Source organism: Nesoenas mayeri, assembly GCF_963082525.1.
Source record: "Nesoenas mayeri genome assembly, chromosome: 1".
Classification (NCBI taxonomy): domain Eukaryota; kingdom Metazoa; phylum Chordata; class Aves; order Columbiformes; family Columbidae; genus Nesoenas; species Nesoenas mayeri.
This window is the reverse complement of record NC_137541.1, coordinates 157,167,626-157,187,325: the sequence shown is the minus strand read 5'-3', so window position 1 is coordinate 157,187,325 and position 19,700 is coordinate 157,167,626. Positions and strand designations below refer to the sequence as shown.

The window sequence follows — 19,700 nt, the reverse complement described above, 5'->3', positions numbered from 1 at the left end:
CCCACAACATGCTGTTCTGAAAATGGAAAATATCTCACTGGGATGTGGAGACACTAATAAAGCTTAAAACCACATAAAGTAATGGCTCTACTGGGGTATTCTGCCAGTACTGCACTTCAACAAAAAGGTGAATCAGCTGGAGAAAGTCTAGAGAGGGACAAGAAGAATAACTTCAGGTACAAAATGTAAGTCCTATAGCAAAAGACTGAGACATTTGGAGCTACACGGTCCAGCAGGGCCATAGAGGGTAGAAGAGGCATAATGATAGTCTCGAAAGATGCAGAAAAGCTTTTTTTAAAAGTTTCTTTTCTATGTCAGTAGTGAATAAGGTAAGAAATCATGGTCTTACATTGCATAGAAGAAAGATTCAGGTTATATTTCAGGAAAATCTTCCAAAGAGTACATACAATGAAGCAGTGCAATAGATTGCCTGGAAACATTGTGAAATTTGCTTCAGATCAGAAGGGGATGGCCTAGATTACCCTGACAAGACCATTTCAAGCCTTACTTATCAGTCGTGTATAACTATGTTCTTCCTTAAACAAAACATACATACTTGCATAGAAACATACATAAAACAGATAAACAGAACACCTCAAACCTAAAAATAGAAAACTTGGAAAATAAATACATTGTCAAGTACCAAAACTTAGACTATCATCTTTCCAATTTTCATCCTTTTAAAGTCAAAGTCATTTATAAAAATGCGAACAGGGTATGGCCACAATTAAGGGGTTTTCCAAATAAGAATCTAACTACTTGGCATTGCCCCCACAGTATAAAAAACTCTAGTAATTTTTATCCAATTAGGGCAGTTTTAGGTCTTCACCCAGTAATAAAATTATAAAAAAACTTATTTTTTTCTTTAAAGAGCAGAAAAATAACAGAAATTATCAAATTCAAATATGCATAGCTTGTACTCATATACTGCAAATTAAGTGCTACTAATTACACAGTAGCTGCCAAATTGCTACGCTCTTGTGATTTTTGTAATGATAGATTTCAGGAACCAACAGGACAGGCTGTGTAATAATATCTGCAAGTAAAGTAGCAATGAATGTATACAACAAAACAGCATAATTACACAGAAAAGATCTACTGAATTACTTACCTGTAAACTACATACAAAGGTGCATCACAAAATGTAGATTTATAAAATACTGATAGATTTGTTGGTTATAATCCTACTTTTAACATTCCTAGTTTGAGGAAGCTTATTTAACATTTTGTGGCAAAGCTGCTGTGTCTTACCCAGTATTTTGAAGTTCAGTAATCAGCTTTCAATGGACATTCAACTTAACTTCAGGCTGCTGTACCGAGAGATGGTATACCCTGGTTAATCTATTTCTAGTCAAAAACAATATAACAATGACAAGTCTTCTAAGTCTATTAGCAACCTTTGATCTTTAAAATGCAGCACTCAGAAAGAAATATTAATAAAGTATAGGACTGTGACTCAGGAGGCAGGGTTTGAGCCCTGTTTTTTCAACCAGCTTTGCAAGCGCCCTGGGACAAACTATTTAACCCATTTTTGCCAACTTGCCTCCATCATAAAAAACATACTGGCCTCCTTTATTAAGCACTCTGAGCCTCTTTCAAATCATCTACCCAGTTAAGCTTGTCTAAGGCATTGCAACTACTTTCCCTAGTGGCCAGGTAGGCAGCTAGAATAACAGCCTTCAATGTCACAAATAATTCTGAATGTCAAGATAAGAAGGGTGATTTCAATCTGAGGCATAATTCTCCTGCTGATACACCTATCCCACACTCCCCTGCCAAACCATCTCCAATGAGAGAACTTGTGTGTTCATGTTTTCAGCTTCTAGTCAGAACTCAGCTCATGTTCACCCAGGCATGGCAGAATGCCACTAACTTTGGAATGTGGAGGTTGTCTGAGAGATCAGACAGGGTTATCCTTTGAAATCTACTGAAGAAAAAATGCATATAAAAGATAGGTACTATCAGCAGTGCTATTCAGTTAGCAGTGCTGGTACAACTGGTACGCTTCTAACTCCCATGGGAAACAGAATGGAGGTTGGTTGAAATCAGTTTTTTATCCCTTTCTCATGAGAAAAAAGACAGGACACAAATGGCAGGTTTTGTTCAGAAAGTATTTGGTATCACAGAGTACTTGTTGTAATAGGACTCTGAGACTATTTCTTGTAACTCTCTGGCTCATTGTGTATATTCAGCAGCCTGGGAACCAACTGAAGTGATTTCAGCTGCAAAGGCTTTCAATATTCAAAAAAACTTTTTTGATTGCAGCAGTCATTCAATCATTAAACCTTTTTACTACCTTCAGGTTCAGCTGGGGCCAGGATAACAGTCTGGAGCTCAAGCCAGGGAAAATGAAAAAAAAGCTTATCAGAGTCAGAGAGATGCATCAGAAAGAATACGGCCTGCAGGTATGCTTTATCATTTGAAGGGACTTCCTTACCTGTACTGAAATGAAAATTTACAGCTGCAGGCTCCTGTTGGACCTTTGTGTGTTAAGTAAACGTGAGATAACCACAATGTTCTGACAGGGTAACTGCATATTTTCCATTTGGATATGGATCTCGCCACAACTGCCCATGCTCTTGCCACCTTTGCTGAATTATTGTTCTGCACCATGGGGATGAAACGACACATTGCCGTAAGCAGGGAACACATCCTCCTGGAGACTCTGCAGTGTTTTTCACAGAACACAAATTGCACCTGTATTGCAAAATCTGCCTGACTCCCAGTCATTTTTCTGAGTGATGTTCTGACTTACACAGTTTGGATCAAGTTTACCACAGAAACACACGATCTCATTTCCTCTCCCCGTTTCTCTTTAGTACCAAGATGATTATCAAAGTAATTCTGGATGGGTTTTTTTGCATGGGAATTACTACTAAAATTAGACCAATAGGATGAATTATATACTCTAAAATGAATCATAAATAAAACACAGAAATTAGTCATCGCATTTGCATACTGGTGATAATCAACGGTTGACTCTACTTAAATAAAGACATTGTTTTAAAGTTATTTAAATCCTGGGATCCCAGGTACTGTAAAAATAGATGATAACTTCATCATTCCAAAGTAAATAGCATGGCTTCTCTCTCTGGCATGTGCTCTACTTGAACAGAATACTGATTGCACTTGATATCTTTTCAGCACAGACATGAGCTATCTGTTCTATTCATTTCATAAACATTTTTAAACGGATACTGAAATGGATGTTATCAGTAGGACAGACCTATCTCATTAAAGCCACTGTAGCCCAGCTCTTGCCTGCTTAGTCCCAGAACTTCAAGGTCCATGCATTTAAATCCAGGTGGGCACTGGTAACCTTCTTCTAGCTCTCTGGAACAGTGGGTGTCTGGGATAGCTAAATTATTCCAGGTTACATTTCTGTGAAAAATACAAAATTAAGGTGTTACATAAACTCAACCCATAGCAAAACTAAATACTTGAAAGTGAAGAGCACTAAAGTGAAAAGTACATCAGCTATTATTTTTGCTATGTTCTTTGATATATGTTATTTTCATTAATTAAGCACTTATTGTAAAGGGCAAGCTATCTCCTAAGACTTCAGTCTTACATAATGAGAGCACGAATACTAACAGAGAAGTTTCATACTAATGCCTAGAGACACCATCAAAAATGGAGACTCTCCAAGACACAGATGATTTACCATAAAGCTGCACCAACTTTTCTCTTTAATGCAGTTTAGACACTTACTGCTTCAGGCTCCTTTGCAAATCCAAAGTGTGTTCAACTGCAGTAAATACTGTGACTTTGGCTTCCACAGACATTACCTGAGCTGGCTTTAAAAGGATCATTGTGGATGACTCGTCAGCCACCTGAGAATGTATTCAGCTCCTTGTACGCAGGTCAGGCCAGGTTACCACCACAGATGGACAATCACAGGCACACTCACCAAGTCAAATCATTCCATGTTTAGTGCAATTAGTATCTACGTATTGGTCTGACTGAAACAGATCTGATTCACTTTTAGGTCAGTCCAGTAACGATTTGGTAGAACAGCTGAAAAAAACTGAACTGGTTTGAACTGGTTCAAACTGATTTATGTTGGTACATGTAGCACTGCAAAACTGAAAGAACATGAGACAAGGGGCAGCACTGTTACACAGTGTGTTGGCCACTTTTCACTGTTGCCAGAGGCTGAGCATCACTTGCCTTCCCAGCTTCTCTGACACCAGGAGCTGAGCTGCTGAAGATGCTCTGTTACATTGAACCGTGGTCCAGTGCTGAGGGATACAGAAGCTGAAAGGAGAGGGAGGACAAGTCTGTGGCTCCCTGTCCTGTTAAATCTGGCTGTGGCACGTACACATAAAGATGGGTATCCAAGTACTTCTGAACTTCGGTAAGAAGCAGCTCAGGCAGTTGATTCTCCCTAAGCATTTGCAGGACCCAGTTAATAACTGCAATCCATAGACAGACGTTTGCCAAAACCAAACACTGGCCACCTCATTTCCCAAGTAGTGGTTTGGTTAAGACTTAACCTTAGCAAATCACCCCCCCTCCATCCTGAGCAGGTCCCTGTTAGGGTCTACAAAACAACACAGGACAGTGCAGAAGGGAGGATTCATGGTACTTGTGCTGTGAGCTGGATAAACCAAAGAGAAGAAAGGTTGCAACAGGACATCGCTCCCACTGTGCTGAGCAGGAACACAGCTAAGCAACATCAATTTTCCTTCTTGCTTATATTCTCTCATCCAGTAAATGAAAATCCTGATTTTTGGTTCAGCCTTAGGGCAATTTCAAATCAGACTTGAAAAGCTAATCATGTTGAGTTCTGGTCTGAGAAAAAAAAAACAACCAATAGTTGATAGCATTCTGCCATACATTTTTCAGGCTGATTCTGACTTCCTGGTCACAGCATAGATTTTTGATATAAAAACATCCAAAGTGAATTGCTGGAATTTACAAAGAAAATCTTGCACATTCACTCTGTTATCCTGAGGCTTTAGACCAGTGCTTTAAAATTCATCAATTTAATTATTCTTGCTTGTCCACAGAAAAGGTGAAAGTTTTCAGGCTGCCCTTTAGTATAATTAGTATCTTATTGTTCTTCTGAAAGTCCTTTTCCTTTAATCTAACTCACAGATGCATTTTGACAACTAAATTGGCTGAACAGAAGCTTTAATTACTTTATTTTTCTTGCTTTTATGCACTGCATGTGATAGCAATACATTAGTCTATGAATCTGTCAGTGTGAAACTAAAGCTTCCTACACATTTTCTTCTAGGCAATTATAAATGCAGAGAAATAACTGCAGTTGCACGCAGCCTGTAGTCAGTTCTTCATGACACCAGAGAGCCATACGTATCTACATGGATGCACACACGGACACATATGGTTCGAGCTGAAGTTGTAAAGAATATCCTGAAATTTAGCAATGTGTGTAACTAGAAAGACAGATACACAAGCTTAGGTGTACTCATGTCACTTTTTGTAAACCTGCTCAGCACATGTCACTCAAGGATTTAAAAATTCACTGGGCACCTTAATTCTTTATACTTGAATATGTTCATTCACACCCAGTTGTATGCTTTAAGTATGTCAGATTCATGATACTGCCATCTAAAACATATTATAATTAATAGAATTATCGTAAGAAAACATGTTATGCATATTTTCATAGATAATTAACTTATTGGCTCATGCAGATTCAGAACCCTGGCTACTGGAAGCCAGTGAATTTACATTATGGTTTGCATTAGAAAATCCCTCAAATTCAAGAGGCTGGAAGTGTGAGGTCATGTTATTAAAGGTATTGCTGGCTTCATCACTACAATGTAAAGCACTTGTTTTAAGTGCTTCATTTAAACCTAGGTCATTTTCGCATCACATCAAACATCCTTCTGAAGAAGAAAATCTGTCTCCATGCACTGAGTATGATTTAGGCTAAATAGGAAGAATCTCTGCTCATAGTTCCTGTACAGATATAGGCTGGTTTTGGACCAGTGTCACTAGGTTCTGTCTCAGGACAGTAAATAAGCATAGACTAGTCTACACGGTCTAGACAATATTAGACAACTAGCCTAGAAGTGGCTAGAATATCACCAGACATTTTCAATATAAGATGACTTCAATAGTTTTATTCCTTCACAGGTCATGCTCAACAACTAACCACTGAGATGCTGACTCAGCACCTAAGTAGTTTCATAGAATCATAGTTTGAAGCATCTCAAAATTTTGATTAGGCAATGTGCTTAAATATCTTACTGAATAGAGTGCCTTGATAAAATTACAAATTCTTGAAACATGACGAAAGACATAAGTCATCCCAATAGACCAAGTGAATATTTCTACACAGATTATTCAATGTGCATGGAGTACAGCATCAACCCAACAGGTGAGCAGAGAAATTAGTTCTGCACAGGAATGCAAAGGATGTGGAAGGCGATAACTGACTCCACATCACTTGATAAGAACACTCCAATAATAAGATGGTTGCAAAAAACATAGAAGTGCTACTCTGACATATTTTTAACTGCCTGAAAAATGTTGTGACTGTATACATATGTATGAACACCACAAGAACCTGAACTGATACATCTTGGCAGTATGTGCCTATTTTCCATGGCATCTGGAGCAAAACTGGTGTTTCAGCCATGATGTGCTCATGTGTTGGAAGCACCACACAGCCACCCACTCACTCCTCCCACAGCAGGATGGGGGAAAGAGAACAAGTGAGAAAACTTGTGGGTTGAGATATGAACAGTTTAATAATTTAAATATACTAATTATTATTTTAATGTAAAGGAAAATAACAAAGAGAAATAAAACCTGAGGAAGAAAAGCAGTGCAAATGAAAACAATTGCTCACCACCAACTGACCAATGCCCAGACAGTCCCTGAGCAGCAGTCACCTAGCCAATCTTCCCCCTATTCTATTGCTGATTTTATATAGTATGGAATGTCCCTCTGGCCAGTTGGGGTCAGCTCTCCCAGCTGTGTCCCCTCCCAGTCTCTTGCCCACCCCCAGCCCGCTCACTGGTGGGGTGGTGTGAGGAGCAGAAAAGGCCTTGGCCCTGTGCAAGCCCTGCTCAGCAACAGCTCAAACATCCCCGTGTTATCAACACTGTTTTCATCACAAATGCAAAACCCAGCCCCCTACCAGCTACTGTGAAGAAAATTAACTCTGGCCCAGCTAAAAACAGCATATCATGTGAGCACAATCTCTCTCTGAGCACCATCTCTTCATTAGGGCCATTCTTCAAACAGAGGTTTTGGCAACTTAACAGACAAATTACTCGAGGCAGTTCCTAACTGTCTATTTTCTGTTAGCTTGACTTTCTCTGCCAAAAATAGAAATGGAGAAAAAATGGGATTTTTTAAATTCTGGTATTCTATTAATTTTCTAATATATCACTAGAAAGCCATTCATAATTATCAACCTACTCATATAGTTTCCAAATTCAGAAAATAGCAGAAAAAATTAAAAAGGATACTTATTGACAAGGTATTAAAACAAAACAAAACCAAACCTAAAAAACCCAACATTCCAAATGGTTAATTAGGTAAAGAACTCAGTAACTAAAAAGGAATTAGCTGGAGCTGAAGGATTTTCTGTATTAGTGGACAGGAACGCTATGTCTGTCTGTCTCTGCGCCAAAACCAGGCACTGCAAAGCCATTGACTACAGAACTGCTGCCTTGGTAAAAATACTATAGCAGACATAAAAAATGGCTGGGGGATCATGAAAGAAGTAAGAGCTGTGCAACTTCCAAACAGGGAGCAACACATTAACTGGGACCTCAGAGGAACTGGCACTGGGTTCTCTGCTATCCATTTTCATTAGTGACCTGCAGGACTGTGTGAACCCCGCGCCATCAAAATCACACACAGCACATGCTGAGGGATGACAAAAACCTTTGAGAACAGAGAGGTTATGTAGTTCTGAAGAGCTTAAAGGTGACTCTCAATAAGTGTGATTTAATGTTAAGTAATTAATTCAGAAAGTCATAGAACCTAAATGCGAAATGGACACTGCTGTGCAGAAGGTACTAATATATAGAAATAGGCTTGGATTGGATGACTAGAAAGATTTCTCTTCAAGATATCAAGAATTCTTAGTTTCCTCTTCTGCTATATGAATTTAGACGTCTATATTTACATTCCTATACACTTTTGTAAAGATGCTTCTGTTTTGCCATATTGGCAGAACACAAGGCAAAAACCCCAAGCTTGTGAGAATACAGCAATAAACCTAAAATAAATCGGTAAGAGAGCACAGAGCTCCATGCTGCAGAGAAGAAGTTCATGAAGCTCAAATTAAACTGATTCTGGGCCAGGATCACTTAATAAACATTTTCTGATGAAGTAATGCTGTGGTTCTATAATATATTGACTTTAGACAAGTTATCTCACGAGCATTATTAATACTGATCTCTTCCATTATATAGGTGAATGATACCTAATTAATTTGTTTTTATTCTGAAAACTAGTGTGAACTACTTCCATGAAACACCTTCACTGCACCATTCCAGACAATTATTGTGGCCCATGAAATTTTTTTAAGCTTTAAATTCTGTATTATATCAGTATTTTATGAAATGAGATGTAATTTACAAGCTGGATTAGTAGTGGGAAAATAAGTTAGCTGTGTTATGAGCATCCTGATTTTAGCAATACTTTTGAACTTTCTTGGAAGCACCAAAATCAAAATGTAAGATATGTATACGCTGGCAAATTAATGATAACGGAACCTCACAGGCCTGATATACTAATTTCTAGGGTAGCAAATACTAAATTCTAAATTATTTCTCGCTAATTTCTTACTAATGCATTTAATCCTACGAAGGAACAGATTTTCACATCAAAAGCAGAATAAGGTCTATTTACTCACAGAAACTTTGCATTCTAGAGCATTCAAAGCTCCTTCCTGCAATTGAGTCCATGTAAATACTCAAGACTCGTAACTCAATGTGATTTTCCTCACACAGATTGCCGGTGCAATTCCGGATGCCTGACGGTAGTAACCCGTGGCACCTTTAGATGCTGATCCAGGAGGTGACAGGTCTCTCTGTACATCCTGTGCCACAACTGAGAGCCCTGTGTCATCCTCGAGTGTCTTGGCCACATTAGTTATTTCACATAGCACTAAATGCCTACATATGGACAACGATATCAGGCCTTTCAAGCTTCCTCTGGTCAGTAATCCAAGTCACCAGCCTGAGTTTGCTTTCCTCTATACCACCATACAACTGCAGCACAGAACCTTGTTTTCCAACCAAGAGATTTTACTTAAAGGAGACAATTTACAGAAATTGAAAAGAAAAAAAAAAAGATACTCCTGGCCTATCTGTAAATAATAGCTGTAATTCTGCACTAATAAAAATATGAGATGAAGGTTTCTGTGACAACATTACACTAGCAACATTGTGCAGAAGAAAAGTTTTTAATAACTTTAGATAACTTTTCTATATAGAGTATGCCCTCCTAAAAGCTCAGGTAGTTCATGCAAACTACCATACAGCTGCCGATACCACTAGGTAGATAAAAATATCTCATTCATATTCCAAATTGTACTTGTTTTCAGAGACTCTGGGAATTTGAAATATAGGAAGCCTAGATGGAAAACTGCTTGTTTTTTATCTGACTCTTTGTAAAAAATAAAAGGGAGAAAGGTTTATTTGTTGCTTGGTAACTGTGAAAGCAATCGAAGCACCTAGGTAAATTTCCTTTTGTTTGTCCTTTTAAATGTGACTTTTATTCCCAAATCTGTATCTTAATTCTTCCTGTGCTAACCTAATCGAGTCCATTATCTCCAATGGGAAGCTTGGAACATACAAGTGCAATGAACAGATGGTTTCTAGATTGCTTCCTCACACTACTGCTCTTTTTACAAAAAGACCTAACAATGACAACAGCCACTCCTGCACAACTGTTAGACTAATAATACTGTGTTATAATACTTTCAAGTACTTTGGTTCTATCACAAAGCCCTCTATTGATAATTTTCATAATTATTACCACATTATAACCTCAGCTTAACAAGGAAGATATTAATGTATAAATCAGTGACACTGATACTTCTAAAATTTGCAGCAGTAGTTTATCATTATTATTGGGCATATATTTTTTCAAAGTGTACTCACTGTCAGCTAACTCTCCTGCCACTGCAGTCAGACACATACATAACCATTAACTTCAGTGAAAGGGAGTCAGACTGTAGCTGAGTTCTACTGACAGATCTTCTAGTTTGTGCAGAAAGAGATTGCAATGTAAGTCAACGCTGCTGCCAGAGCCATTACAGGTTCTAGATAATCCCATAACAATATCACCCAAAAATCACTGGTGACAGTTAAAGACATTTCAGAGAGTACCTCTCTGGCTTAAGGATTACAGATATGTCTAGGCACAATTACTCCTCTGATATTTTACAATATTAGCATTCCCAAGGGTCGTTTTTAAATGTTATGTTTTACTTTTAGACAAACTTAGGTCTAAAGTTATCATGTACCATGCTTACAGAATCAGTTTCCTGGTTTTAATCTGAGAACAAAATCTGTTTTATCTTTTAAACTGTAAGTGTGAAAACTTCATCCATATTTAATGTTTCTCATAATTATATCTGTAATTATAACTATAAAGCTTTCAAAATTTTCTGGTAACAGATTGTCTCTGGTGTCTATTTGTTATTTTTATCACATTAAAAGATAAGATAGGGCATGCTTAAAGGACTCATGACTTTAGGAACACTACAAACACAAAGCTTAAGCTTTGGCAACATTCCATATTTTACATTTTAATTTGGCAAACACAGATTTCACTACTCAAGAATTAGTAACTGAGGAGAATATCAGATAGGATCTGCTGGGGATAATTATATTCAAATCAAGAGGCCCAAATAACTGAGGGCATCTCTCATCTCTTCTATTAATTCTTAATAAATCTTGAAATAGCAGGGAAATTCCAGAAGAATGCTAATGTGTCATTAATTTTTATAAAACAAGCAGCATGGCTGATTAGCCTGGCATCAACCAAGACAAAAGAAAGAGCAAGCTAACACAACGTCTAATTGATAAAGAGTAAGTAATTTTAATGTAATTAATGGCAGGTAGATGCATTTAGAGAAAATAATTCTCTTCAAACTAACATGATTTTGATAAGATTACAGATTTGTCCAATAAAATTTCCTATCTTAGACTTCATAAAGCAATTCATTCAATAACATGACCGATTAAAAAATTGGCACTATATAATATCCATAAAGCACATGCTAAATGGGCTGAAAACTGATAAACTGACATGCCAGAAAAATACTTGCCAGTGAAATCATCATCATGATCTACCAGAATCAATGAGGGATAAACATATAAAATCAAGAATATGGATAGAAACATAAATAACAATGATGACAGGGCAGTTTGACAAGTTATCAGGATCATTTAGTTACCTGGATCCAATAAATCAAAATGTGCTTTAATACAGCCAAATACAAAGTTACAGAGGGAGGATCACTGAAAGCAAACCTTATAGCTTATGGCCTCTGGAATAAATGGATAAAACAAAATGGAGATACTATATGACAGAATAAAGAGGTTACATGAGAGTGTGAGATGAGGGGACATAATAGGGCATCCTCTCATATTTGTCCCAATAATATAATGACAAGGCATCAATAGCGCTTTCCCAGACTGTACAAGGAGAACAATAATGAATTAATGTCCCTGTGTGCCACTCATACAAATTATGATTAATATTACACACGAGATTTTTGTTTATATTTTAAAAAAATATTTTTTAAAATGAGAAAATTACACAAAAAAAAAAAGAAAATGAGAACACTGGAGAACACGCTTTGCATTAAGAGACTTAAAGAGCTAAATAATGTTAGTTTATTAAAAAGCATATTGACAGGTGCCTCAATTTGTGTGTGTAAGTGGATTCACACAGAGAAAATACTGGGAATTAAGGTTCTCTGTAATCTAGCATAAAAAAAGGTATAACAAGAATAGAAAGCTAACAGTTGAAGCTAGACAAATTAAGATGATGAATTAGGAACATTTTTACCAGTGAAACATGTTTTTTTATATGAACAAAAAGTTCCCTTGCTTATGAATTGTTCTTCTTCCAACTAATTGCGAATAGATACATACCTAGGAGACGCGCTGGAGTCAGAACCAAGCTGTATGGTTTCACAGAGAGGAAACAAAATGAAATCTGACTAGATGATCCAATTGTTTCCTTCAATTCTAAATTCACTATATAGATACTATAATATTTTACTACTGCTAATATATTGTCTTTCAGTGTATTTGCCCCAAGATACAAAGATTTTTATATCTTACCATTCAGTTCAGATCTTTCGTTCAATTTTTTTCTATGTTCAGTTTCAGTATTGAGTTTTTTTGAGTTTTCACAGTCCTCTAGTATTTAAGCTTAAGCCTCTTTGGGCAGAATTTCTAGATTCTTACTTTTTTGGTCAATTTTTCAAGAAGAAAATTGTTTACATGTTTATTCAACAAATTAAGAAAAGTACTGGTCTGACTCCCTTTCCCCTCCCACCCACATTCAGTAATAAGGGATGATTAGATCAGACAGCCTATTAAATGAAGCAGTAATACTAGGCAAAGTTTGATTTTATTTCAATTGTAGCTTTTTTTTTGCTTCATCCATGACCTAAGTTAAGGTGTATAAAATGTGCCTTTGACACTCCATCTATTTCTATTCACAGCGCAGACATTTTTAAGAGATTCAAATTAAATCACCAACCTTATCTTACATTTTGGGATGGGAAAATTCAAAGATGTAGCATATCTTAGCTGAATCACTAGAAGGAGCTGCACGACAAAAGGCTGCAGCCCTGCTGTCGTGACTTATCCCACCTCATTTTAGGCAATGAACAGAGACAGAAAGAAACACGTCTCCAGAGGTTTGGAGGTCGGTGGGTTCAGCAACACTCCAGAAGCATCTTTCTCTCTCTGCTAGCCAGAGAGGGAATTCAAGGCATTCAGGTTCCTAATGTGGGTGTTAAAATCAAAAGTAGATGACTCCTTACTCAGGGCAGATGGCTTATTTTACACAAAGGCAGTGCTGTCATTGCCCAAACGAAAGCAGGATGGTTGTGGTTACTTCACAGTTTTGACAACCTGTTGGTTTGATCACTAGTTACTGGCACTAGAGGAAATTAAATAAATAAATAAATAAATAAATAATCTACACTATAGAAAAATCTCCTGTTCTTATCTCATTAGAGGAAATTAAATGTGAATCACTCTGCCATTATCTTTCAGAGTAACAAAGCCACCAAAGTTAACCACAGAAAAATGAGTAAAAGAAGACCACTCTGCTGCATATAGTGCTGGAATGTATGTCCTGGCACTAGAAAGCAAAGCTCAAAGAAGAAAATTTTCAGAAGTTCCAGTATGGATTTGTTTTTGTAGTAATATGCAGGAACAGTACTATTTTGAGATTTTACCAAACACCACATGGCATAACACATCCATGATAGCCCACTTTTATGACTGCTACGATCAGTCATGAGGGAGCAGAACTCAAACAGCAATTGCAATATAGGTATGCTAATACAAGATTTGTTTTACAGGGATCAAGACAACTGAATTAATGGCACTTGCACAATGGAGGAGGCTGTCACTCTAAGTGCTAATACATAGGAAATAAACAGGAAGAGTTAAAACCAAATCTAGCTAGCTTGCATGAATCTGCGTTTCACCAAGGTGTATCAAATTAGACTTAATTTAAGTTGAAGTGATCTCATATCTATGGTATCTATTACAATCCAAGAAAGTATTTCCTTAGGGAATTTAAAAGAAAGTACGAAAAATGCCTCTGTTCTCTTTTAAATTGCAAGGACATGAACTGAAATATATGAAACAATAGGAAGACTGCATGCATTTTGATTTTAAAGTATGTTCAGGATTTGCATATCAGACTTACCTGAATTAAATATAGAAAAATACCTTCTGAATAGCTGGCTACCAGCTATAGGGAAAACATAAGCTCACTAAACTGCACTGTAGGATTTGAAAATCAGAAGCCTGAAGATCAGCTGAGATTCACTTCCATCAAAGCTCACAAGCATTTTGGGACCCATCACCCTCAAGAGCAGAGTCAGCTACAACCAGAGAGCAGGGGAGGTTTCCCTGGCTCTCTGGACCACTGCACCGTGCAGTCCTGTCTCTGCAAACTTTCTGCTTAGGCACAAGACACGGTAATCCTCAGCATCATAAAAGAATACTGCCCCGAATCCAAATCTGAACTACACGCAAAACAAATTTCCACCTAAAAGCTTGTGTTGCGAAGTGTCAAGCCCCTACACAGGATGTCATCAAATGCATTTACACAGACCAGTCACTAACGCAACATCTGAAGTGGCAGGAGATGCGACTCAGTATAGCAAAAGAAAGGGGCTGCTACCACTGTGAACCTAAGAACAGATTTTCAACATCATCCAGCTCACTCCAAATGGAAACTACTTGGCATTTGATGACAGAATGTGTTGTTCCACCAAAGCTCTCACTTTACCCAGGAGAAAGCAGTTTGATCTCTCCATTTTACAGCACGACTGGTACACAAGGGTGACAGGAAGACTTACTGCCAGAACTGGATTGCTGTTTGAGCTGGTTAAAGGGTTTCATTGACAGGGCATTACAGAGAACAATATCTTTAAAACATGCAGCTGTAGACCTGTAAGACCTGTAAGCTGTAGACCTGCAGCTGTAGAAAGTAAGGTCAAATAATTTTGTCAATAAGGGAACTGAAATGTTGCTGGAGCTCCAAGAAACTCAAATGTAGAAGTCCAAATTGGTCTGGCCTTCAAGCCTACCCAGCTTGAGAGAGAAAACTAAATTAGCCATTGACAGTCTCTAACCAAAGTTTCTTCTTCAAATACCAGCTGAAAAGCGATTCTCATTAACCTGCCACGTAGAAGGTTTACAAAAAATTGGTCTGGATTGTAGATTTAACACTGTCCCTAGACAGTGGCCATGAAGATCAAAAAAGAGAGGCAACAGGCTAAAAGATCAAGCTGTGAGAGGTAAGAACGCTTGTTCCTGCTGCCTTGGCAAGCGCCCCACATCAGGTGAGAGTGTGAGGGGAAGCCAAGCCCTTGTTTGAGGTGAGCCAGGAGGACAGGGATGAAGACAAGGAGCTGGAAGAGAGAGGGTGGGCAGTAAATTATGAATCTGTTAAGTATTTTAGGCACTGGAAAAGAGAGAATGTAGTGTATGTGTGTCAAGTACCAACAATATGATTCATTAACTATAATGGCAGCTGATGAGTCTGTTCTATGCAAAAGAGATAAGGAGTGACGCTGGATTTGGGGGCTTTTCTGGAAATTTATTTAAACCTATATAAAATACTTCTTATATGAGAGAGAGAGCATGGGAGACTGAGGGACTGACTAGATAAGTGGCTTTAAAAGCGGTGGTGGGGAGGTGGTTCTGTGTAAAGACTGAGTAGGAACATAGTTTATGTTACTGTAAAATGAAAAGCAAAAATAATACCTCTGATAGTAAGACTCACGCTTTGGTGAGAGAATTGGATATGTCATATGGGACAAGACAAAAAATGAAAGTGCAACATTCAAGAACATGCTCTCACCCCAACTGCAAACTTTAGTTATACAGAAAGAGAGAAAATAACAGGGTAGAGCAAGCCATACTCACTCTCACCTCTGCCCTGACATACAATAGTTCCATTTCTGCATCCAATCTTTCCCGCTTTCAATGTGGCCCTCTTTAAAAGAGATGTAGCAAGGGCAAGAGCTCTTTGGATGCTGAGGATAATGACACCTGACTTTCGTTATGTCAGGAAGAAACACAGAGAATCATAGAAAAATAGGGTTGGATAGGAGCCTTCAACAGCACGCTAAATATAGTTCCCTGGCCCAGACTATTTCTACCTTTCCCAAGAGAAGTTCCCACAGTCTGTTTTAAAGATCCTCAGTTGGGAAGTTCAGAACCTCTCTAAGGAACAATCTCCAGGGCTGCTTTATCCCTACCATTAAACAGTTTTTCCTGATGTCCTATCTAATCAGAATTTTTCTTCCTGAACTTTAATACAAGTATCTCTTAATCCAGTGGTAGTACAGAAACAGAGACCAGACACCTTTTCTCTGTGCAACAGCTTTTATTCACTCAAAATCTGTTATGTGTCTACTACTTCTCTTCAGTTGAGCTAAAAAACTGCCAAACACTCAGTATCAACTCTGCTCTACAGATATAAGTTCATTCCCTTTTCACCTCCCTTAGACTCTCTTCAACTGATGTATATATGTTGTCTGATACTACAAGCTATACAATTTTACAAGAGCACAATTCCATCACTCTGTTCCTCCATTGTGTTCCCAAATAACTTTATGAAGAACTACCTCCTAAACAGTCATTCACAATGCTGTGTTTGTAGAGCTCATCTTGTCTCAGTGCAGAATATTGTCCCTGCTGACTTTCATCCAATTTTTTCAGAATGCGTCTTCAATTTGTCAAGATCATTTTCATTCTAATCTTGCCTTCCAAAATGTTTGCAGTCTCTCCCAAAATCATGTCATCCTCGGCACAATAAGTATATTCTACCTGCCATCATTCAGGATATTAATGAAACCTCCAAATAGCACAAGACAGACTTACGTGGATCCCTGCTCTTTCTGTTCTGACAAGCCATTAATATCAACTCAGTGAGCATGTTTTCCAAGCAGTTTTGCGCACATTTAATGATTATTTTCACCTTAATCATGCTTCTCCTGCCAGCTTACAAAAATGTCCGGTGAGACTGTTACAAAGACTTCCTAGAATAAAGATATGACATCCACTCTTCTTCCAATTCACGCGGTTGTTACCCTGCCATAGATAAATATATTGGTTTGACATGATTTATTCCTTACAAACCCATATTAGCTGCTACTTACTTCCTTATTATCTTCTAGCTGCTTAAAAATTGTTGTTTATTCACTACAGAATTCTTTCAGGGCTATAAGTTAAGCTTACCTGGCTTTTCTTTCCCTGGCTCTTACCCCTTCCTCCTTTTTAAACTTCTGCTGTTTTAATGCCTTCCAGTTTGTCACCCACCTTCCACAAGTTCTCAGAAATAATAAAATAGCTGAGCTGATAGCTTCAGTCTGCTCATAAGTATCTCTGGATGAACACTCCAGCATTTCACAGACCTTTTCAAACTGCAGTAATCCAAGGGACTGGGACAGGACTCAAATTTCATCATCACATTCAGCTTCCAGAAAACAGTACAAGACTGGAAATAGTCACCTGGCTTTAAAAACAACCTATGAGACAGATCACTCATGGAAACAGAGCTTAAGTCTCATTTAAAACCTCTTTCTTACTGTTTTCCTGTAATGGCGTGCCTATCCAGAGGTGACTCTTCCTCACAGTGTTTCCAGGCTAAGGGAAATGTACTGCTCAGTGGTAACTGCTGTGTGACCCTTCAACCTCAGGACATCCACAGACTCCTCCACTGGTTGTCTGGTGTACTCTTGCAATATAAAGAAGAGAACTTTTCTAGCTTCCCTTCTATTAAAAAAACACCACCTGATCATCCACCTGGCAGATTCAGTACAGAATACTGTTACAATTCTGTTTTTCCCTCAATTTTATAATATACTAACACAATGTTCTGACTTGGGGCACCCCAGCCTCCTGCAGGTTTCTTGTGGAAAATTCAGTACTCCTTGGGTCTTAATTCTGTACAGCAATTATAACGTAAAAATCTGGGGGCCAAATATGGGACTTTTTGGCATTGTGGTAGTTGCAGAAATGTGGCAGTTACGCTTTTAAAAACCTGGTGCTTATCCTCATCCTCTTCCACCGTAGTCTATAAAATTCACTCCAGCTTACTCAAAAGGAGTATTTACTAGCCAGAGAAGGGAGAAGAATCCCATAAAGGTTGACAGGCTGAGTAGAAGTTCAATAAATTTTGATATCTTTACTGGGACAAAGAATTGTGTAAACCCAAATGGCTCCAAATCTTAGTACAAGAAGCATATGTCATTACTGAGACAGCAAGTGCTGAGGTTATTGGGTTCCGATCACTCTGTTGTAGAACTTCATTAAAAGGTCACATTCTCCCTCAAAATGGAGTTGGGCAACCAAAAACACTGGAAAGTCTGTGTGAAATGAATAAACAGCCCAATTGCTTTGGATAACTGACTGTTCAACAGTTCTAGACAAAATCAGGATTTCTGCTTTCTGAAAGTGAGGAGAGTCCACTCCTGAAAATCATTTCCCTTGGGCACCAATACTGGCCACCACCTCAGCACTCTCTTCCATCCTTTTATAGGATCCTATTTAGATTGAACTACTTCCCTTTCAGTCTGATGTTGTTTTTTTCTTGATTTTGCTTGGGATCTAAAAAACATCAGGCCTGGAAAAGTAAGATTTCTTCTATTTCTCTAGTTTACACTAGTGACATATCACCATTAACAGAGATTGTGAATAAATCACAAAGGCAACATTAAAGCAGTACCAGTTGTTCAACTAGCATCAATAAATTAATGTGTCCTGTTAAAGAAGTCCTGTTACATTGATTTTTCAGGCTTGGTCTTTGATTTCTTCCCTTTCTCAGAAATCCAATTACTCATTCTTGTTTTCCACTGCCGATATGTGACAGTATCTCAAATCTCTTTTGTTCTTTTTAATCATATTTATTTCCTCTATTAGATATTGTGGTGAACTTTCAGCTCCAGAGGCTTTGAAGCTGTTTTCTGACATTTTCAGGCCCTATCCGTAGACAGATGGAAAAATGACCAAGGACTCTTAGATCTTTCTATTAATCGGTAATTATTTTTCTTATCTGTTTTCCTAGGCAGTTCCTACTTTAAACAAGAAATCTTGCAAAGACGGATTTTAAACTGACTGCCATGATAACAAGGCAGACAGGTCTACAGAAATATTCAAACTATACCCTACTGAAAGTGTTACAAAAGGCCCTTAAAGAATGAGTTTTGCAGAAGAAATAGATAAGTACTACATTTTATGGCAGTTAGCCATATTAGCCTTCTTTGTTTTGATGAGGGAAGGCTTCCTTTCCCCTGGCTCCCATGCAGGCTGAAAATTACAAAAGCAAAATTTACTGTTGTGGAATAAATATAACCTAATAATGCAGTACACAAGCATTTGTGTGTAGTCAAACATGTCTTAGTAATAAAAACAAAGAAAAACTCAGTAGATAATGTATGAGGACACATAAAATACTCTAACGGAGTGAAAGCAATGGTTTGGAAATAATTTCTCTCTCCTGTCCTTGTGGAAGTACCTTTTGTGTACTGGAGGTGCCCGAAAGTAAATTATAGTAGATTCAAGAACACAACCTATTTTCCCCGTGTTTGTTCACTTCTTTGAAATTAATCTCAGATCTAACAAAATAACCTGTCAAACTGCTTATATTGTATGGACTTACCTAGATAATTGGATTAAATATACATTACATCCCAACCATAATGTGTCTTTCAAGCAACTAAAGAAGATCCATACTAAGAAAATCCGTGTAATATACTGCTTACTGGCAGAAAAAGAAAAGACACATTGGTTGGAGAAATCATCAGGGAAAAGCTGTGCCAGCACAGTTGTAAAAAGATAAGTAATAATCACCAGGGTGAGAAAATTGTCTAGGAAGAAGACAGTGATCCCTATGGGGAAAAAAAGTCTGGCAAAATAAAGATTATAAGAATGAGGGGGAAAAAAAAGATTTATCATCAAACAGAAGGAAAAGTTTTCAGCCTTTGG

At 37.8% G+C, this 19,700-nt stretch overlaps 1 protein-coding gene across 2 annotated transcripts in view; it reads right to left on the bottom strand.

The window, feature by feature from the left end:
* Positions 1-19,700, bottom strand: part of NALCN (sodium leak channel, non-selective) — a gene marked incomplete at both ends in the record, with an annotated part of 227,752 nt that overhangs the window by 178,873 nt on the left and 29,179 nt on the right. For both annotated transcript variants that reach the window (XM_080354287.1, XM_080354288.1), the window contains one exon: positions 3,227-3,381. In XM_080354287.1, the coding sequence (XP_080210413.1) occupies positions 3,227-3,381 (155 nt within the window). The remainder of the gene's footprint in view (positions 1-3,226; positions 3,382-19,700) is intronic.